We start from the raw sequence: 26,313 nt of genomic DNA on the forward strand, positions 1-26,313 counted from the left end.
GCTGATTCCAAGGTCCTCATTTGGCACAGGGGGTGAAGACCATAATACCAGAGTATCCCCTTGACTGGGCCTGTGGGAGTCACTATTGTTGTCTCGAGAAAATCACCAGGCTGATCGGATGGATCCCGTCCATTCGGGCTTTCTCTCTCCACAACACAGTCAAGGATCAATCGAGAGCAACCGGGAAAGAATTTCCCTCTTGGTTCTCTCTTCTTCTGCCTACTTGGCCCTCACGTTTCTCTTCCAAAGGCATCAGTGGTGAGAGTGTGATCATCCATGGATCTTCACCTCGCGTTTCCTGTTTCTTTTCCAGGCAAACACAATTGTGGCCTTTTGTGTGCGGCCACCTGCAGAGCGCCAGTGCTAAACTTGGGATCCAGGACTGGGAGCCTGCTGGAGCTTTACCCTGTCAAGACTGGTACCATGGGCCCTTTGATGCAGGACCCGGTTACGCGAGGATCCTACATGAGTGCATAGGTTCATTCCGCTTCTCGTCTGGTGCTTGGAGAAGTGCTGTCGACGGTGGACTTTTCCTCTGCTGGCTAGACGTCCAATGCCGCAGCCAGGATTGAAAGGTTCCTGGTGATTGGTTCCTAGGCAGAAAAGCAGCATTTCCTGGTTCGGCTACTCTTAGTGTGTTTCGGTACAATTGGTAAATCCCCCACGTCTTTGCAGAAGCAACCCTTTTCTACCATGATGTACAAAAAGTCTTTCCTCCAAATTCCCGTCCTTTCCTGGACCTCTATGACTCTTTCAAGTTGATGCCTTGGCCCCTCGAGGGGCCTGCTGGGACTTTCCATGACCCCGGGCTCGCGCACTGCTGGCACCGCCTCGGGGCACATTACCTCGCCCAATTCCTCGTCCTGATTCAGGTTCTTGTCTCACCGGTGCTGAATCCAGGGAAGGTTGCTTCTGCTGGCCACCGACTTCAACATCCGGCGTGCCTTTTCCGCGTCCTCCCCCCCGACGTTGTCCGCCTCGTCCCCGGCCGCCTTTTCCACGACGGGCAGCGGCCGCGTTGGCCTGCGCCTCTTGTTCCTGCACTCGCCGGCTCTCATTGTCCCACCATTCCTGAAACTCCTGTTCCTGCTGAATCTCTTGTAGTGACTTCTTCGCCACCGCTTCCTTGACCGCGATCTTCTCTGTTTGCTGCTGGGCCAAGATCTCAGCCATTGATGTGCGGGCGTCCACCGCTGAGACCCGCGTCGGTAGCGGCGTATGGCGGATCGATTGGATTTGCGGAGCGGCCGGCTTTGAAGGGGCTGTAAGGTCCATTGCAGGTCCCGCAGAAATTGGACCCCTGGGGGACGGACCGGGAGTCGAGGTGCCTCTGGCGATGGTTTGGCGCATTGTCATTGGCTGCTTCGTGGGAACCTCTTTGACCGCCTCGATTGGTGCAATTGTAGTCGGTGAGGAGTTGGGCTTAGGTGTCTTTGCAATCGCCTGCCATGGCGAAGAAGGACTGTTTGTTGTCGGTTTCGCGGACGAAAGACCCGTGGGGTTGGTAGCCTGCTCTTTGATTTTTTGTTGTTGTCGCTTGCGCTCCTTCTGCGAAACCTTGACCGTTGCTTTAGGTCCCGTCGAAACTGTCCGCATTGCCTGAGTCAAATTAGACACCCGGGCAGCTGAAGCTTGCTCCATAGTGTCCTTGAGACCGTCTTTTTTGACGCCTTGAGCAAGAACCCCCCATGGAGCCCTCTGTGCAGCAAATCCAGTCGTCGGGGTTTCGGCCACAGTGGAATCTGACAAGTTGTCGTCGTTGGACCTCAGCGAACCGGAGAATCCTTCGCGCGACCTGAACGTTGAAGGAGGCGAATCATTTTCGGGAAGTTGTGGTGTCGAAGATGGAGCCACGCCCCCCAGGGATGAGGTCTTTCTTGCAAGATGAGGCAGTAAAATTCCCCCCTCGTTGACAGGGAGCAGCTCTGGATCATCGCCATCCATGTCGAACGGGAGGTCGTCTTCTGTATCAGTGGCCTTGATCGCCGGGCTGCGACTTGGAGTGCTAGGTGGTGATGAATCCACGGGGGTCGGCAACGAGCTCCTGTTCTGAGGCGAATAGGCTGAGCGTTCCAGGCTCCCGTATCGCGTCTTCAACGATGCCGCAAAACGTCCCTCGTCTTCGACCAACCTTGATCTTAATCTCATAGAATCCACCCTTGTCTGTCGGCCAGCCTCAATCTGGCCCAATAGACCTGGATAGCTCCTCAACAGTTCCGCCTCAGCTCGATTGCTGCGAGCAAAAGGAAGGAAGGCCAGCTGATTGGCTTGGACGACCTTGTCTAATTCGAGAAGAAGATCCTCATCCAAATCGTCCAGCAATTTCAGCTCCAACATGCTTTCCAAGTTCAAGCAGATGTACTCGAGAGCGGCTTTTTTGAAGCTGTCGACTGTACACTCTGCAACTATGTTGACCAGAGGGCACACGTTTCTGAGATTGACGTACCGGCCCAGAGTCTTTTGACAGATCTGTGCGAGGCGATCAAGCATGAGCTCGTTGGCTACTGACATTAGCTCAATGACAATATCAACAAATTCGTCCAGACTGTTGGTGAGGATGTCGTCAAAGAGTTCTTCTCCAGTATCAGCGTAAAGGTGTCGGAGGACCATGGCGAAAATCTTCTCGTCGATATGCTTCAGATCCACACGTACAGCTTGAGACTGTTCTTCAGCTGCATTTCGTCGCGAAGCCATCCACATTCCGCCCGCTCGTCCATTGAACAGGCCGTCAAAGAACGGGCAACGGCTGCACAACAGGGCGCTATGTGCGGGCAACTCGGCGTCGTCTGCGAGCTCCACGACCACATCGGCGTCGGAGAAGAAGTCAGGATCCACCACTGCAAGCTCCATATCGTTCGCCAGACTTCGGGCGGGGTCAACCATCACTCTTACAGCGCGTTCAAGGCCTCGCATTTCGAGGTGGCTCGCGATCTTCATAAGCTCGACACGTACTGACCTGTAACGAGCAGCAGATTGTAAAGCCTTCGACGTATGATGCCACACGTCAACCAGCTTGTCGGTGTACAGGTACAGTACGAGATTAGCTAGAGTCAAGAAATCTGCGCCTTGAAACGAGACTTGGATTTGGCCATCTTGTCCGTATTCGATCGACATTATATCAGGGACGGAGTAATAGTACGTCTCTTGAACTTCGGTCAACGCGTGGCGCATGACACGGCTTCGTCCCTTAAGAATAAAGGAATGGACAGGAATTCGTACATCCGTAACGGTAGAAGTGATCCACAGGTCGTATTGGCTCCGGGACAGAGGTTCGTACTGCTGACACATGGTGAGGATGTCCGTTTCAGCGGAACTTCTGAAGATTATCGCATGAGCAACGCCGAATGCATTTATTGCTGACCCAAGTTCCATCTCAGACACTCCGTATTCTCGAATGGGCAATAAGCGCAAAGTGTATCTCCACAAGCCTGGTGGGACAGGCACGATCTGGTCCCGTGTTGCATTAACGTCCTTACGCACCGCGGTAAAGGCTCCAAATGCGTTGCTCCTGACGGCGATAACTCCATTCAGGTTGGGAATACGGACGAATTTGTAGTCTTTGGGACGTCCTGGACTTAACTTCGCATCTCGTACGGTCTTTATGTTTGCACGTTTCTCCTTTCGCCAGGCCGAGCCTGACGCGGTACAGATAATGATGGAGCCATCCTGACCTACAGCCACGTCAATGGCCGACATGTGAGCCTTGCGAAGGGACCAGAGTCGCGAAGGCGCAGGTAGAGCGTTGCGCGCCTTAGTTGGGTTCGTTGTTGACATATTCGATGGTACAGTTTCCGGGACTTTAGGAACGTCAGTTGAATATACTTCTCCATACGAGGACATTGCGCATATTGTGTTGCCGCCACTGGTGATATGTTTAATGTAGTTGGATTCCATGTTGAATCTTGTCGAAAGGTTATTGGCCATGTAGTAGTTGGTAAAGGTCTCCAGGGGGAATATAAGCTTAGTCCAACCATAATGTGTGAAGACAAACACATCATGATTCTCGAGCAGGACAATTGTAGCTCGGTCAATCGCGCTCACGCTTTGAATTGGAGATTGCAAGACTGATACGCCAACCCGGCGTGGCAAGATCTGTATATCTAGAGAGCGTGCCTCAGCATCGGTCAAGCCAAGTTGACCCTCGTTCTTGCCGAACGTGTACATCGCAGAGGAAGTGTATATCGCTGTATGAATCGCGGATGCTGCGGCCCCAATGATGACTTCTTTTTTGATGTAGCCGAAAAGCTGGCGTGGGATTAATTGAGTTGGAACCTCATTCTTGGCCACTTCAGGAAGAGCATACCCCAGCTGCCCAAAGCGGTTGCTCCCCCATGTGTAGACCTCACCCTGAGAGCACACAGCCACAGAATGGTCCTGCCCAAGGGCTATCGACGAGATACGTCGTTTCGCCAGTCCACCAGCTTGGATGCAGCGATAGGTGAAGCTGGTGTTTTCGTCGCCAGTGCCAAGACGGCCACCAGGACCGTACCCGCATATATACAGGTTGGAGATCGGGTCGTTAGTCAGAACGGCCGTATGTAGCTTCGACATGACCACGTTTTGAACCGTTATGGGCCGATAACGGATAATGGCCGGCACATCTAGACGTGTCTGGAGATCCCCAATACTATCCGCCAGATCTTCTTGGACCGATGTCTTCCGTCTTTCAGCAAGATGATCGTCAAGGAGACGGCGTAATAAGTGTTCAGGGCGTTCAAACTGTAGACGCTCGGGGAAATGCCTATCGTCTCCATCGCCCAGACCTAGTGATAGGTTTTTATTGCTTCCAAACGCGTAGACCTCATCACCAGCGAGATCTATCAGGGGGGTCACATGGCGCCTTGATCGCTCATGCTCTTGGTGGTCACCATTATCATCCACTCCGTTGATGCTGTCGTCGTCATGAATGCCAGACGGGAGGGTGGAGGAATCTTGCTGAAGAGACCGGGGCGCAATGGTCAAACCAAACACCTCAAACGGGCTGTTGCCTTCATGATCTTTGATTTTCACCAGTCCACCGGCGTGGGAATGCTGAGCGTTGGTTGTGTAGTCCGTAGCATCTTGTATATCCCGGATCATTAGAGCATGCGCGACTGAAATATTGCCAAAGTATAGCGCACGATGGAGTGGCGTCCACCCACTTTCCAGATCCTGGACGTAGAGATCCAAGAAGGGCATTTCCATTAAAGCCTTGACGAAAGCCAGAGCATCATCATTCTGGGAGGACGCAGCATGATGAAGTATTGTCCGGCCGAAACTGTCTTTGGTGTTCACCTCCGCCCTCGTAAGCACCAAACCGGCATTTTTCCCAGGCGTCGCACTGATAGGTGTGGTTCCCGAGCTCTTTCGAAATTTGAAGGGTGTCTTCGGGGAGACTGCCAGATTCCCAGGACTACCTATCTTCAAGGTTGCACCCCCGATTTGTCCGGCGCCAGGGGTTCTCGGCGCAACGGAGGAGAAGGTGGCGTTGGCCAGGTATTGTCGAAATGAATCGACATCATCTTCGAAGAAAGCGCGCCAGAGATTGTAGCTCATGTGTCAGACGGAATCAGAGATGTCTCCGGTGACCTTGGACGCGCCTCGCTGTAATCTCGACGGATCACGGCGTATTTAAAGGCGCAGAAGGTCGATCGGAGACGAAGAGGATGGGATGAGTGAGAGTGACTCAAATCGAGATCATTGCGAGGGGGTTGCTGAGTGTCTCTGGTGTCGCAGAACGATTCACACGTAGTCAGGAAGGCGATTCTGTAGAAGATCGCGACTGGGAGGCGAGAAGCTGGATGAGCACGAGGAAGTGTCTTTATGGAGGGGTATAAGAGAAGTAATGTCGTAGCTCGTGGTCGCGGATGCGATAACTGTGCGGAGCAGCGAAGGTGCTTGGAATGATGTTGGGGATGGCGTTGTGACCAATCACACGCCCTCGTGCCAGTACGAGCCGCGTATGGTGGAAAGCGCATTTTGTCTAGTGGCGCCTCTACAAGAGTGTGGAAATTGAGGAGAGGAAGGTTTGTCGTGCTCTGTTTGAAAGCATAGAAACTTACAGAGAAAGCAAGAGGAGGGGTACCCCATCTGCTTGACTGACGCGACTCACAATGGGACCCGCGATCTGAGAGCACTGCGGGCTTTCGAAAGAGCGGTGTACCTCTGTCGAAGCGAGGGCCTACTGTGTATCTGCGGGGTGAAATGATGCTCAATTAATTCGCTCATGTTTTGCTATCTGTTCGTGATCCATCCACCGATGTACGTGTCAATGGCCACAGGACTCATTGCAGAGATACTCAACCACCGGTTTTTCAAAGTCCCATCATTCCCGCTGCGGCAAGACCCAGTCCCAGCAGAGCCGCGGTCGGAACAGCCGCATGGTTTGCTGCACCCGGCGTCGAAGTTCCTTCTATGGTTGTCGTTGATGTTGCTGTCACCGAAAAGGTGAGCAAGTTGAATGTTGGCGTCCCTGGAAGGATCAGGGTGGAGCTCTCGATACTGGCTGGTGGAACACCTGTTTCTGCGACGACTTCAGTGAGCTGAGTTCCACCTGCCGTGGCAGTGACAGTCGCGCTCGGTATGGTTGTTCCCGCCGGAATAACGACGATGTTACTCGTGCTTGCTTCGTTTTCCACGGCTTGGGCAAGCGCCGCCATCTGGTTGTCGATATCAAAAACCGCGTAGGCGCTTCTCAAGAAACTGTCTCCCATGATAGCGAAGCCTCCACTGTCGGATGGAGTCCCCAAAGCTAATACACAACCTCCTGACGGATCGCCGAATTCCGATGATGTGTATCCCTGACCTCCGACCGCTTGCGAGAGAGGAACTTGAATTGTGATGCCGTCGTTGCCGCCGAACGAATAGTTAATGGTGCCATTGGCCGACACAAGACTGCAGGGAACCAGATAGGCGTCTCCAGAAGGATCACCCACCGCTCCGAGTCCGAGGGCTAGGCCAGTGAAGACGTCGTTGGTGAGAAGGGTGTTGGTGGTACCCGAATCAAGCAATGTAGCCTGAAAATACCCGTCAGGCGACAATTGCGTAGTTTGACCCGTCGAATCCGTGAAGGACACACTGGTCAGGGTAACATAGTATTCCGAAACGATTCCTTCAGGGCCCTGCTGCAGGGGCAGGGCAACAAGATCTCCCGAATATTTAGTTGTATCAATCCCGCCAAAGATGACTGCACCCGTGGTTGCTTCCAGGTCGTTCAAATACAAGCTGAAGGCTTTGCGCTGGATGACCCCGGACGACTTGAGATTGTCCATGACTGAGGGATAGACGCTATTCGGGCCGTCGTTGTTGGCTTCATTGGTATCGAATCCAATTCCCATCACCCCATGCTGGTCGAACAGTTCAAATGCTACTCCGATCTGTTGATTTTGAATGGAAGGAGATCCTCCAACTGTGATGGTGTCAGAAGCCCAGTCACCAGCGTCGCTGTCTCCTGGTTCCGCATATGTCTGTGACGCCAATGAGTCAGTTACCTCACCCTCTCACGCTCGGGGCCGCCTTGACGGATTTTGTAGCACCTTGGGCACGGAGACTTACAATGTTAAATCCGTTCTGCTCGACAACTTTGTAAGTGCTTGATGCGCTCGTATCAAAGTCACCCAGGTCGCATTGGCCCTTCTGGCAGAGCTTGGCTGAAGATGCGGGGACCCAAAGGTCAGAGGAGCCAGTGTCAAGAGTAACGCCGAGATCCTGTGGAGGTGTGCCAACAGTGATATTCACCAAGTATTCGAGCTTATCAGTGCTTTGTGTCAAGACTGTGTCCAGCGTTCCATCTGAATTTTGTCTGCGCACTAATCTGCCTGCCGACGGAGTCCTCCTCTGTAGGTCTAGCTTGAGATAGCCTGGTGAGGCGACGCACGAGGTCGTCAGAGCCGCAATGGCCGTTGCGGCAAGAAGATACATCGTGGATACTTTGACGTGCAGCCGATGTAGGAAGCCAGGCTGGGCCCGGAGGTCGAAGGTCGAGGTGGAGGCCGGACAGGAAGAAACGAAGAGCGGCGGTATTATGTACACATGAGCAAGGAAGGTCAAGGGCTAGATTTGTCAATTGGCTCTGTCACACAGCCACAACGGAGCGGCAGGGACTGGCGAACTGTTTAACACTGGCAGTTCGGGGTGAGAGGCTAGATCGAGAGAACAAGTGACGAGAAGCAACAAGGACTGGAGGGCGTTTGTTGACTTGATGGAGTTTTTTTTCCCTGTAAGGCCAGCTGAGGTGCAGGCCGCACGCAGCGAGCTTGCACGAGCAGCAGCCCCAAAACCCACGTCATCGCCACAGCTTCCTATACAGGATTGAGATGACTTTGTGTTTGGAGGATGCTGTGTGCCTTGGTTCTAAGCGTGCAATCAGCCTGGCCAGCAGGGCAAGTGAAAAGATTTCCTATTGCTCGAGGACGGATTGGATCTAGATCTCACCCTTCCAAGGCTCGCTTGGCCCCGCTGGGTCAGCTGAAGCATGGCCCCCGGTGGCACTAAGGCACTAAGTTCAGATCACGAAACTCTGAGATTCGCTGAAGCCCAGTGCTGTGGTAAGGCCTAACGGTTTGCCCCTGCCCCTGCGGAGGGCATAACCTCAATCCCACCAGGAGGCAAATTAGGCTCACTGGGCTAGTGAAGGATCCCAGGCTCACCTAAACCCTACATCCCATGCTTAAAAGACGGCCGTCTTGGCCACTAGCTAACAATCCTGCTTCTTACTCGTACTCTGTACTTGTACATACGTCGCACGGCTTTCAACGCCCCAAAAATAGATGAAAAGGTAGAATATTGCCAGTAACTAACTGCATTCCTTCAGCACCTAAGTCGGTAAAGACACACTGATGCCTTTGGCCCACTCCTTGTTGCTACCCTGGATCTCTGCAAATTCCCTCAGTTCCCTCGACTCCTCATCCAGCCCGCGTTTCACACGTTTGTTCCCTTATCCAATAAATGTCCGTCAACGCATGGAATGCTCAGAGACTACCCACCCAGAGCCCAGATTAAACGACCGTCCATGAAGACCTTGTGCTCTCCCGCATTTGGTACGCAGTCCTTGTATGGAAAAGTACCTGCGTATTTCTGCTTCAGGTGCTCTTGTCTTTCTTCCCCTCATCATTCGATCGCCCCAAAACTAGTTCATCACGAGTCCAGATGGCGATGGCAGCAGCGCCACACGGACCGAACAAGCCCGCCATCAGCAAGGCTTTGACGACTCCGAGCAGGGTCTGACCAATATTGGTCTTCCTGTGTTTGCTCGCATCTCGCACTGTCAATGCCCACAGAAGCGAGGCGGAGACCCCAACGACAATGTCCCACTGAAGGAACCATAAAGCTCCATCAGCCAAGACCCTGACCTGCGGCTGTCCAAATGGCACGACAGGAACAAAGATTCTGGCAGGTTGAAGTTGAGGGAGGTAGGTGGAGCTGAACAGGACGGGAAAGAGGTAGGCCAGCGTAGACAAGCTCAGCGCCGCTAGGTGGGATCCGGCCGACGACATGATCGCAAACGCGTATGCCAGTCGGAGATATCGGGCACTCTTCAATCGCTTATCGTTTTCGGTCAAGATGGAGGCCCGTTGATCGAATCTAAGAGCCAGAGTGGTCAGGATAAGTTGTGTTAACCCGATCCAGATCGACCAGCCCTGCTGAATACCCGTCCATGTCTGTTTCGTCTCAAATGAAACCACAGTTGGGGCTGGAAGGCACATCAGCAGGGATGGAAGCCCGAACCCGACGAGGATGCTGATGGGTGCAATGGCGACTTGGATTGGCGTGTTGACATCAAGGTCATAGTCCTTGGGGTTCACTACTGTAGGTGATGTCCACAGGTGCAGAGCAAACCACAAGGGTGCGACGCAAGCGTAGCCCACAATAGCAACTCCAACGCCAAGCAATGTAGTCCTGCTGATAATCAGATCCAGCACTGGAACTATCCCTCTAGGGTTGAGACTTACGCGGTGAGCAGGAATTTGTCTTTATTACCACGTCTGAGACCCTCCACCATGATCAAGACCCAAGAGGCGAGGACCTGACCTCCCAGGTAGAGGAAGGACAGAGACACATCTGCTCGGTTGCCATCAATAGCGGTGTAAAAGAAGCTGACCAAGACCGTCAGTTGCTTATCGACCGGTCCAATGCCAGTGTACGTCTGCTTCATAGGAGCTGAAGTTGGACCAGGGATAACGGCGCCGGGCTCTGATTGCTGGCCCAAGATCTTGAGAAGTCCATTTTGATATGGAAAGCCCCAAAGCGTCCAGAAGCCGGCCAGGGACAGCAAGATGAGCAGAACTTTAGGGACGGTAAGCGCCATATTCAGAAATGATCTGTATCACGCCAAGCTGGAATGTCTGGATAGACTTGACGGAAACAACGTCTGCTAGAGGGATGAAGAGATATATAAGGAAAGAGAATGACGATGGAAATCGGCTGATCATGGGAACAAGGAGAGATTGCAGCCTGAGAATACCCTTGGGAGGAGGTTTGTAGAACACGGGGGATTTTCAGCTCGTCGCGTCTCAGCCTCAAGCCCCCAAGCTAAGGGCCTGTATCCATTGATTGGTGGTCAGACTCGGACGCCTTGGTGGCAGGAAATGCAGACCTGGGTATCTCAACTTCACCGGTTGCTGGGAGACATGACACCTCGTCGCATTATTGTTTTGATCTGAAGCATGACCTGCACTGCAGTAAAGGAGTTGCCTTCGGGTGTTACTGCACGAATAATAGTTCTTTCTTTCCTCGTTGTTGCCTGTCTTGGTGCCCGCAACTTGAGGTGCCGGCAGCTGCCGGCGCTAGTCATAGAGACTAGTACTGATCAGAGTTAGTGGAGACTAGTCTGTTAAACTCATCCTAAGCGAAACTGCCTCGCTGCCACCATGCGAACTTCGTCATTTGAAAAATAATTTGATGCCTTTTGCCAAAGTCCTCGACTACAGCTCGAAAACCACTGTAGCTACTGCTAATGAATGAGTTTCCGGAAACATATCAACCCCGCCGCTAGAATGCTGAAGCGAAAGCGTGAGAACCATGATTCCGAGGAACCCGAGAAAGAGCGACAGTACCTCGGGTTAAAGGTGTCTGGGTTGAGGGCCAGAGTCACTCGAAGCGTTAAGATCCTCCACGATGCCCTAAAGCTAGCCCGAGGTTTCGAGAGACAGAAACTGGGCCGCCGTCAGAAGAATGCAAGCGACAATCCTCAAACCTTACTTCGACTGCGAGAAGAAGTTGTCGTCCTCAAACAACTGCAGCTCGAACAAACAGCGCAGAACCAACTCCTGAAGCACTTGGTCAGAACAAAACGTATCAAGGAGCACCCTGTATTCATCAAGGCCTATGGGCTGGATCCCGCACTGGAACCTGTGAAGTCAAGCGCCGAGGCAAATGTGATCGGAAGACTGTTCAATTCGAATCCCGTCAAACAGGTACTGCCTGAGATTATGAAAACTATCTACGACGCACTCGAGATTCCTCAGTCAGGGCAAATTGCTTCAACAGGGACAAAAAAAGCATCCGAGAAACTGACCAATTCGAGGGCAGGCCCAGAAGAGGAAGATGAATTCGATGGGTTTTCCCCGGACGCATCCGAAGACGAGGGTTCTAGACGTTTGGATGACCACATATTTGAACTCGGAAAAGGGCGCCTAGCATCTTCTGAAGAGGAGTCTGATGAAGAAACCCCTGAGGACCGAATGCGGGTGGCTGATGCGGGAAGATATGTTAGACATGAGGATCTCTCCATATCGCCATCACCTAGCGAAGTGTCCGAACCCGACGACGAGATCTCTCGAAAGTCACACTCCACTGACACCACGAAGAAAACAGCATTTTTACCATCCCTTAGCATGGCAGGCTACTACTCCGGATCAGAATCCGAAGACAACGCGAATGGTTACCAAGGCCCGGCGCTTCCCAAACCCCGAAAAAATCGACGTGGGCAACGTGCCCGACAGCAAATAGCGGAGCTTAAGTTCGGAAAACATGCTAAACACCTGGAGAAGCAAAAGGATCGAGACGGAAGGAACACAGGATGGGATCCGAAGAGAGGTGCGGTGAGTCGCGGGGACCGCCCTCGAGACCGATTCCACGACAGGAAACTCAATCAGAAGCCGGCAGCAGTCCATGCGGCTGGCCGGTCAGGTCATCCACCGAAGCCCAGGTCTAATGTACGTGATGACCAAGGCCCGCTTCATCCCTCCTGGGAAGCCGCGAAGAGGCGAAAGATGCAGGATCAAGGCCAGGCTACCTTCCAGGGAAAACGAATAACTTTCGATTGATTTGTGGCAACTATTCGACGGAGGGATTTGCTTGTACTATCGATCCTTCTCATAACTACGACTGGAATACGGATTCAAATTCCTCAACCACGCGTAATATCTTTGATGGTGAGAGAGAGGGCTTTATTGCGAGTGAGCCGCTTCAGCTACGCCATAGAGGGACGGGAACCGACCTCCACCGGTGTGGGAGAAGAGTGTACTGCCCGATCATTGAGCGACGTTATGTCGACCTGGTGAGACCGGCTTCAGACTCTATATATCACCTCTGCGAATTGCTGTTGGAAGCCAGGTGGAGATTATGCTGGATGCAGCTCTGGTCCTCGAGTCCTGCATGTTCCCGAACTTCCCTCTTGACCGGGCATGCTTTTGCTTTGTGCTGTGTCACTTCACGCTGGCCCCGGTTAGGTATAAAATGCCCCGGAGCCAGGGTCCGGTTACGGATAAAAGAGCCTGGTCGGGCGGTGAATCTCACCGTGCTTCCAAATCAGCACCCTCCCTAGCCAAGCTCGATGAGTCGCGCAGTGGAGTTCTGGGTTGGAGACGAGATTTCTTGACGGGTTTGGGTCGAGCTCGGGGGAGGAGCCACGGGTTGGAATTGATATCACAAAGACGGAGCTGCCGCATTGAAGATGCGGCGAGGAGATCAAGGAGCGCCGAAGCTGCCGCACACTATGGGTGAGCTTGGGGTCGTTTACTATGCGCGGTGAATGGATGGACGGAGAGACGAACGAGATGAAGATCGTCGGGGGTTGAATCAGATCAAGACGGATGGATGGTGCCTGAAAAGCTCTCCCATAACGAGGAAAATGCATGATCTTTGTTTTTATTGTAAGGTGCCGTCCCAGTCTGCCCGGCTCAACCGTGCAATTTGTATTGTGTTTAAATAAATTAATGGTACAATATGCTCGGGACCTGCATGACACTGTCCTGGATACATAAACCCTTCGGTGCGTCAGATGGTTGAAGTAGGAAGAAACTCGTGCTCTCTTCTCTTCAGCAGGAGATATTGGACTGATATGCGATGGCATCCGCGAAGCTTGTGCTCTCTTCTTCCGCCCACGTGTGGATTAGGCCGAGATCGCCTTCTTCTCGAAGAAGGTGTGCTCGGATCGGACCCTGACAAAGCATAGTAGTATATCATTCCTCCGACATCCGTCCAATCCGTGCGATCGCTGTTCTTGTACCAATTCACGGCGCTTGCATGACTCCGCACAACGAGGCTGCCTGCCTTCGTCGGACCAGATCGTCCTCATTGCCATCCCAACCCGATCTTCCGGGCAACCTTCTCGGCGATGTGTTCATAGTACCCGGAATTGACTTTGACACCGGCAGCCTCCTCGGCGACGACGGTTGGCATGCCCCGGTCGGCGTCGGCGCAGATCCTCGCGTCGAGGGGGACGTCGCCGAGGAAATCGACGCCCAGTTCCGCCGCCTTGGCCTCTGCGCCGCTCAGGCCGGTGTCGTTGGCGGCGAAGATCTTGGTCTCCTGGTGACAGTGCGGGCACACGAAGACGCTCATGTTCTGCACCATGCCCAGCACGTCGATGTTCATCTTGCGGAACATCTGCACGCCCTTGACGGCATCCTTCAGCGCGATGTCCTGCGGCGTCGACACGATCACCGCCCCGGACATCTCGACCTGTTGTCCGATGGTCAACTGCACGTCGCCCGTGCCAGGCGGCAGGTCGAGGACCAGCACGTCCAGACCCGGGGACCAGTCGACCTCGTGCAGCAGTTGTTGTAAGGCTTTCATCACCATCAGCCCGCGCCACGCCACGGGCGCCGACTCGCTCGGCAGCAGGTAGCCCATGGACATGCTCTTGAGCCCGTAGCTGGTCAGCGGCACCAGCATGTTCTGCGGGGTGAGGTTCGGCTCGCCGGCGTCGGCCAGTCCGAGCAACGTGGGCACCGAGGGCCCGAAGATGTCCGTGTCCAAGATCCCTGTCCGCAGACCGTGCCGGGAGAACGACAGCGCGAGGTTCGCGGCCAGCGTGGACTTGCCGACGCCGCCTTTAGCGGAGGAGACAGCGATGGTGTGTCGGACATGGCGGAGCGGGCGCTTTTGGGGGAGCCCGCGTTGGGCGCGTGGGATCGTCGGCGGTGGCCCTTTGCTGCCTGGTGCAGAGGACCGAGGAAGACCCTAGAGGGGCGGTGTCAGTCAGGACTGCTGCAGTATCGACACAAAGTAGCGGGGGGCAAAGGAGATGAGGGCGCCTCCAATCTCGCGTGTCCCTCCACAGACGGTGCGGAAGGTAAACAGGTTGGTATTGGGGACGGGAAGCAACGTACTAAGGGGTTTTCATGACTGAAAACTCTCGCGCATGTGCTGAAGCACTTGCGCATAGTCTCTAGCGGATGGGCTCTCCAAGGTCAAGGCAGAGAGCGACCAAGAAGGGAGACCATTTCAAGGTTGATCGTGAGAAACGGTGGGCGAGCACGACAAGCTGGCAATTGGAGAATATTGACAATGCGGGAAGGTCGACGATGCCGCTCGGGTTATCTTTGTTCCGAGCGTATACAGACTGGTCTCTATCTCTCTCTATCTCTGTATGCATACGCTACCATTTCTCTTGTGTGGCTACCGATCCCTGTTCTTGTGGTAATGTTTGACTTGCTGGTATAGCAGCTAACACGGATTGTGTCCTCGTTCATTTCCCATGGACCAAATGTCTCCTTATGAGAGGCGAGACAAGCCAACACAAAGACAGGCTCTGGTACGATGAAAAAGCATTAATTCCGCTGATACTTGCTTTTCACTATATGGCAGATGCTTTTCGAAACCATGTCTGGGGTAAACAATTCCCATATTTACCTTCTCACATGCCTATCTTTCATCTGACATCTCCAACCATATTGATAAGGGATCGCAGTGACCAAATGCAATGAAACCTGCATCTGGGTACCATCAGTCTCGACTGGACAGGCATGGCATAAGTATGGCAGGCCGAAATGGTGCAATATGGCATTGTCAATCTTCGCAACGGCGTCAAGAAGGGCTCTCCATCGCGGTCTGGAACTTCGTCTCCGTCCTCTCATACAACTTGGGCCGTTCGGGAGTACCCCTTTCAACCTGTCTTCCCTCTAATTCGTCATGCGTGTTCGAGGACTCACTGACCACCCCGTTTATATCCTTCTCTTTTTCTATCATGCCTTCTTTCATCTCATAATCTTCGACTCCTTCTTTTCTGGAATACTCTGTATCTTCAACCACGCCTACAACACCCTCGGCCTTGACGATGGCGGTGGAGCTGGGACTTCGGAGTGGCGCCAGCCGACCCATTCCCTCGTCGCGTTGGTGGCTCTGTAGCCGCTCCAGGCTGCGCTGGCTTCGAGGTGTATCGTTCCCATGCGCCCCGGTGTGAAATCTTCCCGCAGTAACACTGCCTAGCTCAGATCCTAGATGTATGCTTGCCACACCTTCGTTGAATTCCTCACTCCCGGACACGAAACTCCTGGTTTCGTTTGCCAAGGGGCTTCCCGGCCTTGTATTCGTGGCTGGACTTGATGGCTTCGCCTTCTCCACCTCCTGGGAGTCAACGCTCTTCGAAATTCCTGGGGCCGCGAAGACAGCACGGGTGCTAGCATCATCGGCGACGAACCCGCTCCGTCCGGTCATCGTGCTAGCGGCGTCGGACAGCACCGGCGTGTGTTGGCCACCGCTATCATCACGAAGATGCACTGCTGTTTTGAACTTCGGAATGAAGCCCGCTGATAGCAAGGATGATTCAGGTGAAGCTATGTGCCCGTCTTGAGCCGAATGTTCGTTCCCTGCCGTGGCTGGTAACTCCTTGGATCTTGCAGGATCTGAGGGAAGCACAACTGGGGGTACATTGCGACCTTCAGCTTGGCCTCTGTCCGTGACAGAGATGGTGCGTCTCCTGCCTCGAGTGTTTGATTGGCTTGTCTGACGTTTTGCGCTCGCACTTCGCCCTCCGCTGTTGCTTCGACGCCAACGTGTCGAGGATTGTTCTCCTTCGACTATAGTGGGCGTGACGCCGTCCTCGCGCTCTCTGCCTAGGCGCTTGTCTTCCGACTTCTCCAGCTGGACCGCCTCCTCTTCCCTCTTCAGCACCGACTCATCATGTTTGCTTCCCCACATACTCCACATCGCCAACCCATAACTCTTCCTCTTCTTCTTGACGAAAAGATCCTTGTCTGTCCGCCGACTGGCAAGAGCGCACGGCGGAGGGTGCTCACCGGCTTCAAAGCCCTTGATCTTCCCACTGGATAAAGCTGCAACTCTTTCCTTTTGCACCTTCGTCCTGACTCTGGCATATTTAGTATCCCACGTCTGTTTGGCCTCGAGCCATTTTCTTACGGGACCAGGTTTGACTACTCCCACCTGGTCTGGATGCATTTGCAACGCTGGCAGTTCATGTGGTTCGGCCAAAGGGTAAATCTTCCCGTGACGGTCAATCCGTTGACGAATCATGTTGTTCTCGAAAGGGGGGATTGGGTCTCCCGCTCGACCAACACTTCCCGTCACCTTGTTCAGGTCTAATTTCGCCTTTGCTGCGCCGGTACTTGATGAGTCGGCGTCGGTGTCCGGCAGGGAGTTATTATCCGTCTGTGAGGAAATGACCGAGATATTGTCGTCATCCATGATCTCGATCGCTCGCTTCTGAGCCTTAGCTAACACCCAAGCTCCGAACTGTGCAACTGAACGGTACATGAACTTCGCTGGGCGAGTGAAAGACAGCGTTGGAGCAACGTGACACAGATCTTCCCACACTTGCAATTGAACTGGCGTGGGTTTGTATTTAGCAAGGAGAGCACCATCTGGATCATATCTTGCCTTGTAAATAGAACCTAGGGGAAACTTGGACGGATTTGCCATCTTGTGAGCAAGATAGATTTGTTCGTCTCGCAGAATTTCCCCGCCGCCGGTAAGGATCAGGACTGGAGGTAGGCCTCCTAGGGAGGGTTGCAAGACGGGTGACACTAGGGGGTGGGCCAATAGTTGGTTGGTCGTATACATCTGAATCTGATCTCGCAAGACAACTCGCTTTCCGTCCAACTCCATTGATAGAGGTAGCTGAGGACCAGGCTCCACATTACCGTCATCCTTGATGGGTACCGACGTGCTTGGACCGTCTTCCTTATTTTTAAGAGGGACATCTTTGCCTTTCGCCAATCTGCTGATGGTTGCTAGCTCTTCGTCGTTGGGAGGGGGCCACGAGGTTGAAGGTTTCTGCATGAAGCCATAGGGTGGTATATAGTCAAACTCTGCGCTGCCACTCAGGCTGGGGAAAGAATGCGTAAGGTCCACCCATGGGGAGATGAGGACTGCGCCAGCAGGCAAGGGAAGGCCTTGATCACGGAGAATACAGAGTATCGAGACAACCATGCCTCCACCGGCCGAGTCGCCCGCCAGAATGATCTCGGTAGGATCATGTATACTAAGCAGATAAAAATATGCGGCAAGGCAGTCCTGTAGCCCGCAGGGAAAGGGAAACTGTGGCGCTAGCCTGTACCTCGGGGCGAACACGCGAGCCTTGAGCTTTCGAGCATGCCTCTGAAGCTGGTACCTGTGGACGTCGACGCTACCGAAGAAGTACGCTCCGCCGTGGATGTAGAGCATAATCCGTCTGCTTTTCGTGCCTTGTCTTTTCAGCTCGTTGTAATGTGCACGCATCTCGACCCACTCTGCTTTCAGATCAGCTCCCTTGGGCCTCCATTGCCACCACTGAGTGCCGCCGACTTGTTCAATGCCTGTCGGTCCCAGTTGGGCCGTGATCGTCTTCGCAGCCTTGGAGACATGGTCGGTTGTGATTGTGACGCTTTCGGTTCTTACCCAAGACGGGCTGGGGACCCATTGAGCGGTAAAGGACTGTAGATCTTCCACTGTGTGATGTGAGGCGTAAAGGAGAAAGGTTCGCATCAGATGGAGGCCTTCATCGTAGGAGATGTGGGCAGTTGGTTTCTGGCGGCGGGGCTTCCGGTTGGCATACTATGTTCTCAGTTAGGACAGACTTCTGTGAGAGGCAGCATCCGTACATGTGAAATGCATGTCTTTATGACAGTGGGAGTGACTGCGGCACCGGCAGTAAGTGTGTTGATGGTCATGGTTTTGGTCCGCAGCTCACGCGTCAGGCTGGCTTCATATTGTTACAGGAACAGTCAGAGCAGTGGTTATAGAACCAACATCAAGCAGAACAGGAATAGGGGAAGTAATAGTCAATCGTAGGGAGAGGCTGGCGCGGCAGCGATCATTTGTGACCAGCACTTCGCAGAGAATCAGGGCGCGAGACGGTTGGAGAGTTCGATGCGAGGAGGACAATAATGTATTGGAGTTTGTTCTCCACCATCCACCATCTCGCCATACGTCACTCCCCGGATCTCCAGCATCGGCAACATCAATCATCACAGGCTATTACTCTTCAAGTCTTCGAGACGATCAACATCCACTACCTACTCGTTGTTGTTAACATAGGCTTCTGATGTCCACTAAGCTAATCACCCTGATCATGGTCAGCTTCCACCTCGTCTGCCCGCCACGACAGCCCCCTGCCTCTTCTCCCTACTGTTCAGAACAAGCAGAGCCCAACACCGACGATCGAAGTCAGCAGTGCGAAGAACGAACAGGAGTTCCAAGTCTTCGCAGATAAGCCGGCATTGCTGGCTGAGGCAGTGCCATCATCGGTCCCGCTTCCAGAAGCACCATTCCCACCACTACCACCACTTCCACTTTGAGCTTGACTCTCGCTCTCTGTGACCTCTCCCTGCAATTTCGCCAGCCGAATTTCATTGGCTCCAAAGTCGAAGACCGTAAGCACGTTCTTGAGAAAGGGTGCGCCAATGATGTTTAACGTAATGTCGCCTTCCGTTCCTCCATTGAAGTCCGAACTCAAGATGTTGGAGACGCATTGTGCCTCACCACTGCTTGGTGGAGCAGTCTGGTAGATCAGATCACGTCCGTCGAGAAAGAACGTCTGGTTGCCGATCTCAAGGCCGAATTGAGGTGCGTTGGCGGCACAATCGACTGCCCACAAGCCAGTGGTGGCATCGAATACCGCGGGAGGTGAGAACAGGGAGTTTATGCTGGTGACCACTGTGTCAGGAAGGTAAGAGAAGAAATTGCCGCTGTCGATGAATGCTTGGAATGCGGTGGTGTTTTTGTGTGTGGAAGAGGTCGTGATGTTGTTAGGTTGAGGAGCAGTATGGGACGTGGTGCTTTTCCCAGGTCCGTAGACAATAGCCGAGACGGTCAGGGTCCAGTAGGCACGGACACGCTCGTTGGATGTGACTTGCACGGGGACGGAATTGTCAATTTCGACTGGGACACTGGTGAATTCGTCGCTGTGTGGGACGGGTGGAAGACCACCGAGAGACAAGTACCCGCCGAAACCAAGGGTGGCATTCTGGGGTGTTCGTGCTAAGGCCAGGCTGAAATATGGGTCTATTAGACCTTGTTGGTGCATGGTGAACAGCAGGGGATCGTAAGTGAGACGGTTGTAGAAGTAGGTCGTGTTGTCCGTGACATTGCCCGGATGACCCGATGTCAATGCCGGATACGCAAGGCCCAAGAGGCCGCAGTTGACGCCGTCACCCATAGGAGTCGAGCTGTTGGCCACCCCGATGATTGCATCCTTGACTGTGATGCCAGCGAGGGTGACCTCTTCCTGGGCTAAGACACCAGAGGCAATGCCGGCGCCATACTGAACCCCAAAGATCTCATTCGGAATTTGAGAATAGGTAGCGGACGGAGAATACGTCGCACTGCCGTACAAACAGGCAGTTTGCGGAAGCTCGGTACCATTGGCCTTATCGAAGCACTGATATCCCTTCTTCATTACATATGTGTCGCTGCTTCCAGTGTCGACTAGGAGAGGGAATGTTTCACCGCCGATGGTGACATTGACGTCGAAAATTGTGCCGAACGTCGTGGCCAACAGACCTGCGGTGGCATTGCTGGTCACCGCCGAGCTCCGACGATTGAGAACAAGATGCTGAGCAGAGCTAGAAGATAAAGCGAGAGCGAGAGGTTGGAATAACCCCAGGGTAAGAAAGAGTGCGGACGGGTTTCCCATGGTGAGTAGTATGACGAGCAAAACACGAGCTTTTCGAACGATTGCAACTGAAAAAGCATCCTCAGACTGACAAGTCCAAGCACTTACCGTAGGGTTCTTATACCTCGAGGGTCGATACAGCATAACTGTTGGTTCGTCACTTCCACAGGACCCTCGTTGACACGGTGACAGGGCACGTAAATTGCGAGCCATCTTCTGGTGAAACCCTGACAAAGCAAAGACCATTAATATATGGGTGGCCCTACATGGGCCTTTACCATCTGGTGGTATATAGACCATGGTCGTTGAATAGTGGCAGTAGCATCGTCGTGTCAAAGAGGTATGGTTCGAGCATTGTCTGAGGTTAGTTCAGAGACGAATCAGAAAGCGGATTCTCGCTTGTCCGTACGCTTCAACTTCGGGAATACTCGGGTATCTGATTGGCTGGGCACGCTGTATAGTGCCCCGCAAGGCTGAATGCAATCTGCAACGGCCCCCAAAAAGGAGGTTGAGGCTCTTTATTCTTCCACTTGGTCCTTTTGTTCTCTTTGCGCCAGGTAGAACTGCACGTACGAACCATCGGGCTTAGGTCTCCAGACTGCCCTCGAATTTCTAAATCTCGACTCTGCAGCAATGTCTGTTCTTATCCATCCTGCCTGCGCGTGCACTCATTGCTGCCATGGACAAGTTGTCGGCTAGGAAGCCGCGGAAGAGCGCACCAAAGTCTCGATCAGGGTGCTTCACATGCAAGTAAGTGGTATACCCTGTGGACAAGCAGACGCAATACTGATGACAGTTCTCTCAGAGCCCGCCATATTAGATGTGACCAGAAGAGGCCGGAGTGTGAGAACTGCACCTTGTCGAACAGAAAATGCCTGGGTTATCCCATTCCTCCACCCAACACTGCTTCAGGTGCACAGAGCTCACCTCACGACCCAAGCTCTATTGCCTCTTACCACATCCCCTTTAAAGTTCCTGGGAGCCAAGCCGACAGACAGCTCTTACACTATTACTGCTCTCAAGCAGCATGGAACCTCTCCAGCTACGCCGACCCGACCTTGTGGACCGAACTGATTCTCCAGCGATGTCAAGATCAACCTGTCATCCGCAATGGCCTTGTCGCCCTGAGCTTTCTGCACAAGAACTTTGTTTCTGGGTCGTTGACCGAGAGTCGAAAGGCCAAACCGAGTTTGAACGTGGAGACCATGACCATGGTCAGCAAATGCTACGGGCAATTGAAGAACTATCTCGCGCGGTCTGAGGCCTTGCCGGATGTCGCGTTGGTTTGCAGCGTGATATTCTACTCTCTGGAGTCACTCCTCGGTGATATTCGGCAGGCGATATCCCATCTCGACAGCGGGCTGCGGCTGCTGAAGCGAACCAAATCAGAAGCAAAATGGGCCACTGAGCCGTTGCTTGTGCACTTGACGCATCTCTTCGAACGTCTGGACGTTCAAGCAAGTTGCTATGACGATCTTCGCATTCCGGTGCTGGAGCTTGTGTCTCCCCAAGAGACTCGAGGAACATTGTCGGTCGTGCCAGATTCGTTTCGAAATCTCGGTCATGCTGAACGCGTGCTGGTGAAACTTCAAAATTGGACTCTACGTCAGTTGATCAGCCACGTTCAGCATAAAGGCAAATCGTCAGATGAATTTCCTCAGGACTTATGGCGCGAACGAGTGGTCCTTCGCGAGCAATATGAGAAATACCGACAGGCGCTCAGCATCCTCGATCACCACCCCGAGAACTCACCTTTGGGTATCCCGCAGACGGGCAGCCAAGAGGACCGGAGGAAACTTCGGCTACAACAGTTCTTACTCTTGCAGATAAGCTTCCACACCTTTTACAATCTTATCGAGGAGAACGTTCATGCCGCCGATATCGCCGGGTGCTCTATCAATGGCGAAGACACTCTCAGGACGGCTCTTTCCGAAGTCCTGGACCTCCTCTCACTGGCAAGCAAGTCAGCATCACACTCTGCCAGTGCATCATTCCCACTAGCCTCGCCCTCACAGCGCACCTATACGCTATCCACATTCCTCATCGGGACATTATACTTCCTGTGTCTCAAAACCACCAGCCAAGAAACATTAGCCACGTCTTACCAGCTGTTCTCCCACCCTCTGCTCAAGAACTCGCGCGATGGTCTCTGGGACTCCAGCATGGCGGAGATGGTGGTAAAGAATGTGATCAAGATCCGCGATCGGGACATCGGTGTGAGCGCGCCTGATATTGTCGTAGAAGAGACGTCAGGGGCAGCGGCGACGTCAACTTTCAACATTGAAGATTTCAGCTCGGGCGAGGAGACAGACTATCTCAACCTGGAATTCTCCTCGTTGATCACCAGTGAGTCGGATCTGATTGACGATGCAGCTGCATTCTTCGTTCCCGACGACTCTCTTCTGTTCCCAAGTGACAACGTCGCGCACGGCTTGTCTCTGTCAGCCTCAGGCACGAGTTCGCCATATCTGTCCGAAGATTCGTCCCTAAGTAGCAGCGGCGAGAGAACTCTACCATACGCGAACAGCCAGCCAGCCGAACACTTAAATCTGCATCCAGGGCACGGATATTCGCATGCTGGCCTCGTTGCTGACAGCCATCCCAGGCCTGAGAACCACCAAATACAATACACGGTAGGCGAGACACCGGCTTCAGGTTCTGGCCAGTACATGCAGACTCGGCGGGAGATTCTACCTGGGTCAGAAATCAATAGCAACAACTTCACACGGCAATCCACGGTGCCAACGGGTTTGTCGCCCCAAAGAGGAAGGTTAGAAGACTTCGCGCTAGGTATCGTGGATGCGGACGGTGGACTAGAGGAGGCTGCCAAGAGAGTTGCGGTGTTGTCTATATAAATCACTCGAGTTACTCGAGTTCGAAGAGGATAGAAGGGCCATTTCTCCTTTTGGCAAGGCCAGGACAGACGACATTTCTATCAAGGGATAGAAGAAAACCTCCCAAAAGCGGTGGCGCTGGCTGCAAACTGCGACGTGGAATTTCTCCACAACTTGCCTTGCACTATATAGCGAGCATAAGATTGTCAACTCTATCAAATCCTACATGGACTGGATCCCACTCAACACCTCACACTCAAGCATTCCAACCCGGCTCCAGTTCTCAGACTCGTTCAGCGGGATCCAACAGCACCCTCACAAGGCATAGTTCCATGATTTCGTTAGGAGGTCCAATGCTCTGTTGTAACCCATGTGGAATCGTCTCCTTCACGTGCACCGTCTCTCCTTGGGATATACAGCAACCCCGAGTGTCTCCAGCCTAGTATGTGTCCCCACATGCTCTTGGCTCTAGCCTGTTATAGGGCTTGTGTGCAGGACCCCCGTGTGGGGCCTACCCATACTTCAGCTTCCCTGCAGCTTCAATCACACAGCCAAACAAGGAAACCTCTTCTGCGGTCGAACGCAGACGGGCGGGTAGGATAGCCGTACTAGCTGCCTCCGCAAGGATCCCTCTCCCCGGGCACGTCGCTCTCCCAGGAGAGTGAAATACCGGGGAGAAGGGAGCGAGGGCCCAGCGCACAATATGACGGGCCGTGGTCTTGCCAGGAGCCATCATAGCCTGGAGGTACATAACAGCGTTCAGGTGGCACGTCTCATCGTGAAGATAGCCAGTGCCATTGGTTTTATCAAGACTCTTCTGCAGGCTACCGCAAACAGACCGAGGGGTCTGATGAGACTCATTATCGCGGCCACATTCACCAGCCTCTGAAATTTCCTTTCGATTTACAGACTCGCAGCCAACTGCCCTGCCGATGCTTCAGTATCATCTGTGGCTTTGGATTCTAGGTCACGCTCAGCATCCTTCGGTCGTCCACCTTCTGTCTCATATGGCCGGGTCCTCGGGATCTCGAATCCTCGACCGCGTAGCCGCTTCGGCCACACGCCACTCTTCCCAGGAGCCAGGATGCCGTTCGGATCTAGACTGTCCTTGAGCTGCTCGTTAAATTTCAGCGAGGCTCCGTTGTTCCAATTGTACACGCTCACAATCTGGTCCATGTAGCACAGGTGCGTCCTGTACTCGCCGTAGCCCTAAGGGATGAAGGTTTAGCCATGGCTCCGGACCTTTGACGTGTAGGACTGGTTTGAAAGGTCCGGTTGAGTGCTCGGAAGGGTGAAATGATTGATCGTTCCAGCTTACCTCGGCTGCCGCATCGTCGATCAAGAGTTCAATGCATCGATGTGCCCTTCTGCGGCAATCAGGGTCCGACTTGTCAAAGGTCAAGCACACTATGACGGAATCGTTGATCAGCATCTAACAGTCAAATGTCCGTGCGACGGAAGCACAAACGAACCGATATGATGAAGCTCGCGCCATCCCACGACAAAAGTGCCCAGGTAGTCGAACCCGAACTCGCCGAGCCTCCGTTTCACCATTTCATACTGCTTGTTGGCGTCGACACCAGTGGCGGGCGAGATGGGCGAAAATCCCAGCAGCGAACCGCGCTTGCAGGTCCAATCCAGCCATCCAAGCTCGTAGGTGTTGGGTATGCCCTTGAGCGTTTCCTCCCGCATGTGAAGAACGGTTTTCTGGGTGCCCTCTTTCAGAGGCTCCGGAAATTCATACTTTGCCTGCAAAGAAGGTGGTCAGGAAACTAGGACATCTCGTGGAGGAAAGCAAGAATAGCCACTGGTGCTCAGGTCTGCTATATGACAGCCATCAATTGGACCCACCCCAGGAATTTGCATGAATGTACTTTTCAGAACCTCCCACTGCAGATCACGCATGGGCTTCGGGCCGTACATGGCCCCGTAGATGTTCCATCGACCCACCCCGATCTTTTTGGCGATGGCGTCAATCTCACTGTCGCTCAGAACTTCTTTGGAGTCTGTATATTGAGATTTCTGAGCGTAGACAGCTGCATCGAGGAGCGTCGATCTGATCGTTGGCGCATTCTGGATGACCATGCCAATCCGCAGAACACGGATGGCTTCGACAATTGCCGGGAGATCAGTCTCATTCTGGAAAGAGAACAGGTAGGATTGGTAGCCCTGGGCAGCACGGTCAGCCAACACACGGATCAAACTTAGAGGAAGAAGAAGAGGCCTTACGCCAGGGTCAGGCATGAGCCAGAATCCCATCTTCGTGACAATGCCGTAGTTCGATTGAGTAAAGATTCCGTCAGGATAGGGACCGAAACCGTACTGGAAAGTCTGCCAGGTGTTGTTGTTTGGCAAGGCGCCCATCCCCGTGCGCATCACTTCGCCACTGGGCAGGACGACTTCCATCCCACAATGGAACGAGAAGTGGTCTCCATAAGGGGTGTACCCGGCGCCTCGATCGAGAGCGTTGCCCACGACCGAACCACCTCCCAGATCAGGGTTGTCGATCCAGAGGTGCTTGAATCCATTCTTCTGCAGATAATCATAGAGTGCGAAATATGACACGCCAGGCTCGAGAAGGCAAGTACAGTCTCGGTCACTGACTTGCAGCACTTTGTTCATGCGGGCACCCATGTCAAGAACAATGCTGCCACGAAGGCGTGGTGCCGAGCCTCCATACCCTGTCGTTGTTTAGTCCTGATTAGAAGACCTTCACAGCCGAGACAGATATTGTGCATATTTACCAAGATTTCTGCCCATGGAGACGGGCCACAGCGGTGTCAAATATTTGTTGGCTAGTTTTACAATGGCAGCAACGTCTTCTGTTGAACCTGGCCGGACCAACGCACTGGCGAGGAAAACGTCTTTCTCCAAAATGTAAAACAGATCATGTTCTTTTGGAAGGTTGTAGTAGTGTCCGTCCTCATCGGGCTTCATGGTTTCCCTGGTGCAGACGTGCACGTTCTCCGGCCCGACGACGAGGCTGATGCTTTTGAGAGCCTCTCTCAGAACAGTTGAGGAGACATCTGGTGGAGTTATCAGATCCTCGTCCTTGAGTGAGTCGAGGAGAGAAATGGAAGTCATGGCTGGGCATTCAACCGATTGCCCGTGTAAAAAGCAGAGCCAAGAGTCTGTAGGGGGAGGGGTGGTTCAACCGAGCACAAGATATTGTTTATCAAGTACCCGGACGAGATGCATAGAACCCTCACTCTGTGACATACTGGC

The 26,313-nt window shown here is 53.4% G+C and overlaps 8 protein-coding genes across 8 annotated transcripts; 2 read left to right on the top strand and 6 right to left on the bottom strand.

Moving 5' to 3' along the window:
• Nucleotides 1–753: 753 nt before the first annotated feature.
• AYL99_04211 (hypothetical protein) lies at nt 754–5,535 on the bottom strand (the record flags this gene model as incomplete). Its single annotated transcript, XM_018835725.1, has 1 exon — nt 754–5,535. The coding sequence occupies one exon, from the start codon at nt 5,533–5,535 to the stop codon at nt 754–756; it is 4,782 nt and encodes a 1,593-aa protein (XP_018695375.1).
• A 758-nt stretch (nt 5,536–6,293) lies between these two features.
• AYL99_04212 (hypothetical protein) lies at nt 6,294–7,899 on the bottom strand (the record flags this gene model as incomplete). The annotated part of the gene is made up of 2 exons (XM_018835726.1): nt 6,294–7,445; nt 7,534–7,899. 2 exons carry the CDS (start codon nt 7,897–7,899, stop codon nt 6,294–6,296), a joined length of 1,518 nt encoding a protein of 505 aa, XP_018695376.1.
• A 1,160-nt stretch (nt 7,900–9,059) lies between these two features.
• AYL99_04213 (hypothetical protein) lies at nt 9,060–10,285 on the bottom strand (the record flags this gene model as incomplete). The annotated part of the gene is made up of 2 exons (XM_018835727.1): nt 9,060–9,876; nt 9,930–10,285. 2 exons carry the CDS (start codon nt 10,283–10,285, stop codon nt 9,060–9,062), a joined length of 1,173 nt encoding a protein of 390 aa, XP_018695377.1.
• A 688-nt stretch (nt 10,286–10,973) lies between these two features.
• Nucleotides 10,974–12,245, top strand: AYL99_04214 (hypothetical protein; the record flags this gene model as incomplete). The annotated part of the gene is made up of 1 exon (XM_018835728.1): nt 10,974–12,245. One exon carries the CDS (start codon nt 10,974–10,976, stop codon nt 12,243–12,245), a length of 1,272 nt encoding a protein of 423 aa, XP_018695378.1.
• Nucleotides 12,246–13,494: 1,249 nt separating this feature from the next.
• Nucleotides 13,495–18,311, bottom strand: AYL99_04215 (hypothetical protein; the record flags this gene model as incomplete). The annotated part of the gene is made up of 3 exons (XM_018835729.1): nt 13,495–14,385; nt 15,361–18,195; nt 18,243–18,311. The coding sequence occupies 3 exons, from the start codon at nt 18,309–18,311 to the stop codon at nt 13,495–13,497; spliced, it is 3,795 nt and encodes a 1,264-aa protein (XP_018695379.1).
• Nucleotides 18,312–18,772: 461 nt separating this feature from the next.
• On the bottom strand, nt 18,773–20,275 carry AYL99_04216 (hypothetical protein; the record flags this gene model as incomplete). The annotated part of the gene is made up of 1 exon (XM_018835730.1): nt 18,773–20,275. The coding sequence occupies one exon, from the start codon at nt 20,273–20,275 to the stop codon at nt 18,773–18,775; it is 1,503 nt and encodes a 500-aa protein (XP_018695380.1).
• Nucleotides 20,276–20,933: 658 nt separating this feature from the next.
• AYL99_04217 (hypothetical protein) lies at nt 20,934–23,109 on the top strand (the record flags this gene model as incomplete). The annotated part of the gene is made up of 2 exons (XM_018835731.1): nt 20,934–21,004; nt 21,060–23,109. 2 exons carry the CDS (start codon nt 20,934–20,936, stop codon nt 23,107–23,109), a joined length of 2,121 nt encoding a protein of 706 aa, XP_018695381.1.
• Nucleotides 23,110–23,991: 882 nt separating this feature from the next.
• AYL99_04218 (hypothetical protein) lies at nt 23,992–26,172 on the bottom strand (the record flags this gene model as incomplete). Its single annotated transcript, XM_018835732.1, has 6 exons — nt 23,992–24,297; nt 24,407–24,495; nt 24,561–24,837; nt 24,940–25,257; nt 25,318–25,769; nt 25,833–26,172. 6 exons carry the CDS (start codon nt 26,170–26,172, stop codon nt 23,992–23,994), a joined length of 1,782 nt encoding a protein of 593 aa, XP_018695382.1.
• Between the last annotated feature and the right edge of the window lie 141 nt (nt 26,173–26,313).

The sequence above is a fragment of the Fonsecaea erecta genome (genome assembly GCF_001651985.1).
Source record: "Fonsecaea erecta strain CBS 125763 chromosome Unknown Scaff3, whole genome shotgun sequence".
Classification (NCBI taxonomy): Eukaryota; Fungi; Ascomycota; class Eurotiomycetes; order Chaetothyriales; family Herpotrichiellaceae; genus Fonsecaea; species Fonsecaea erecta.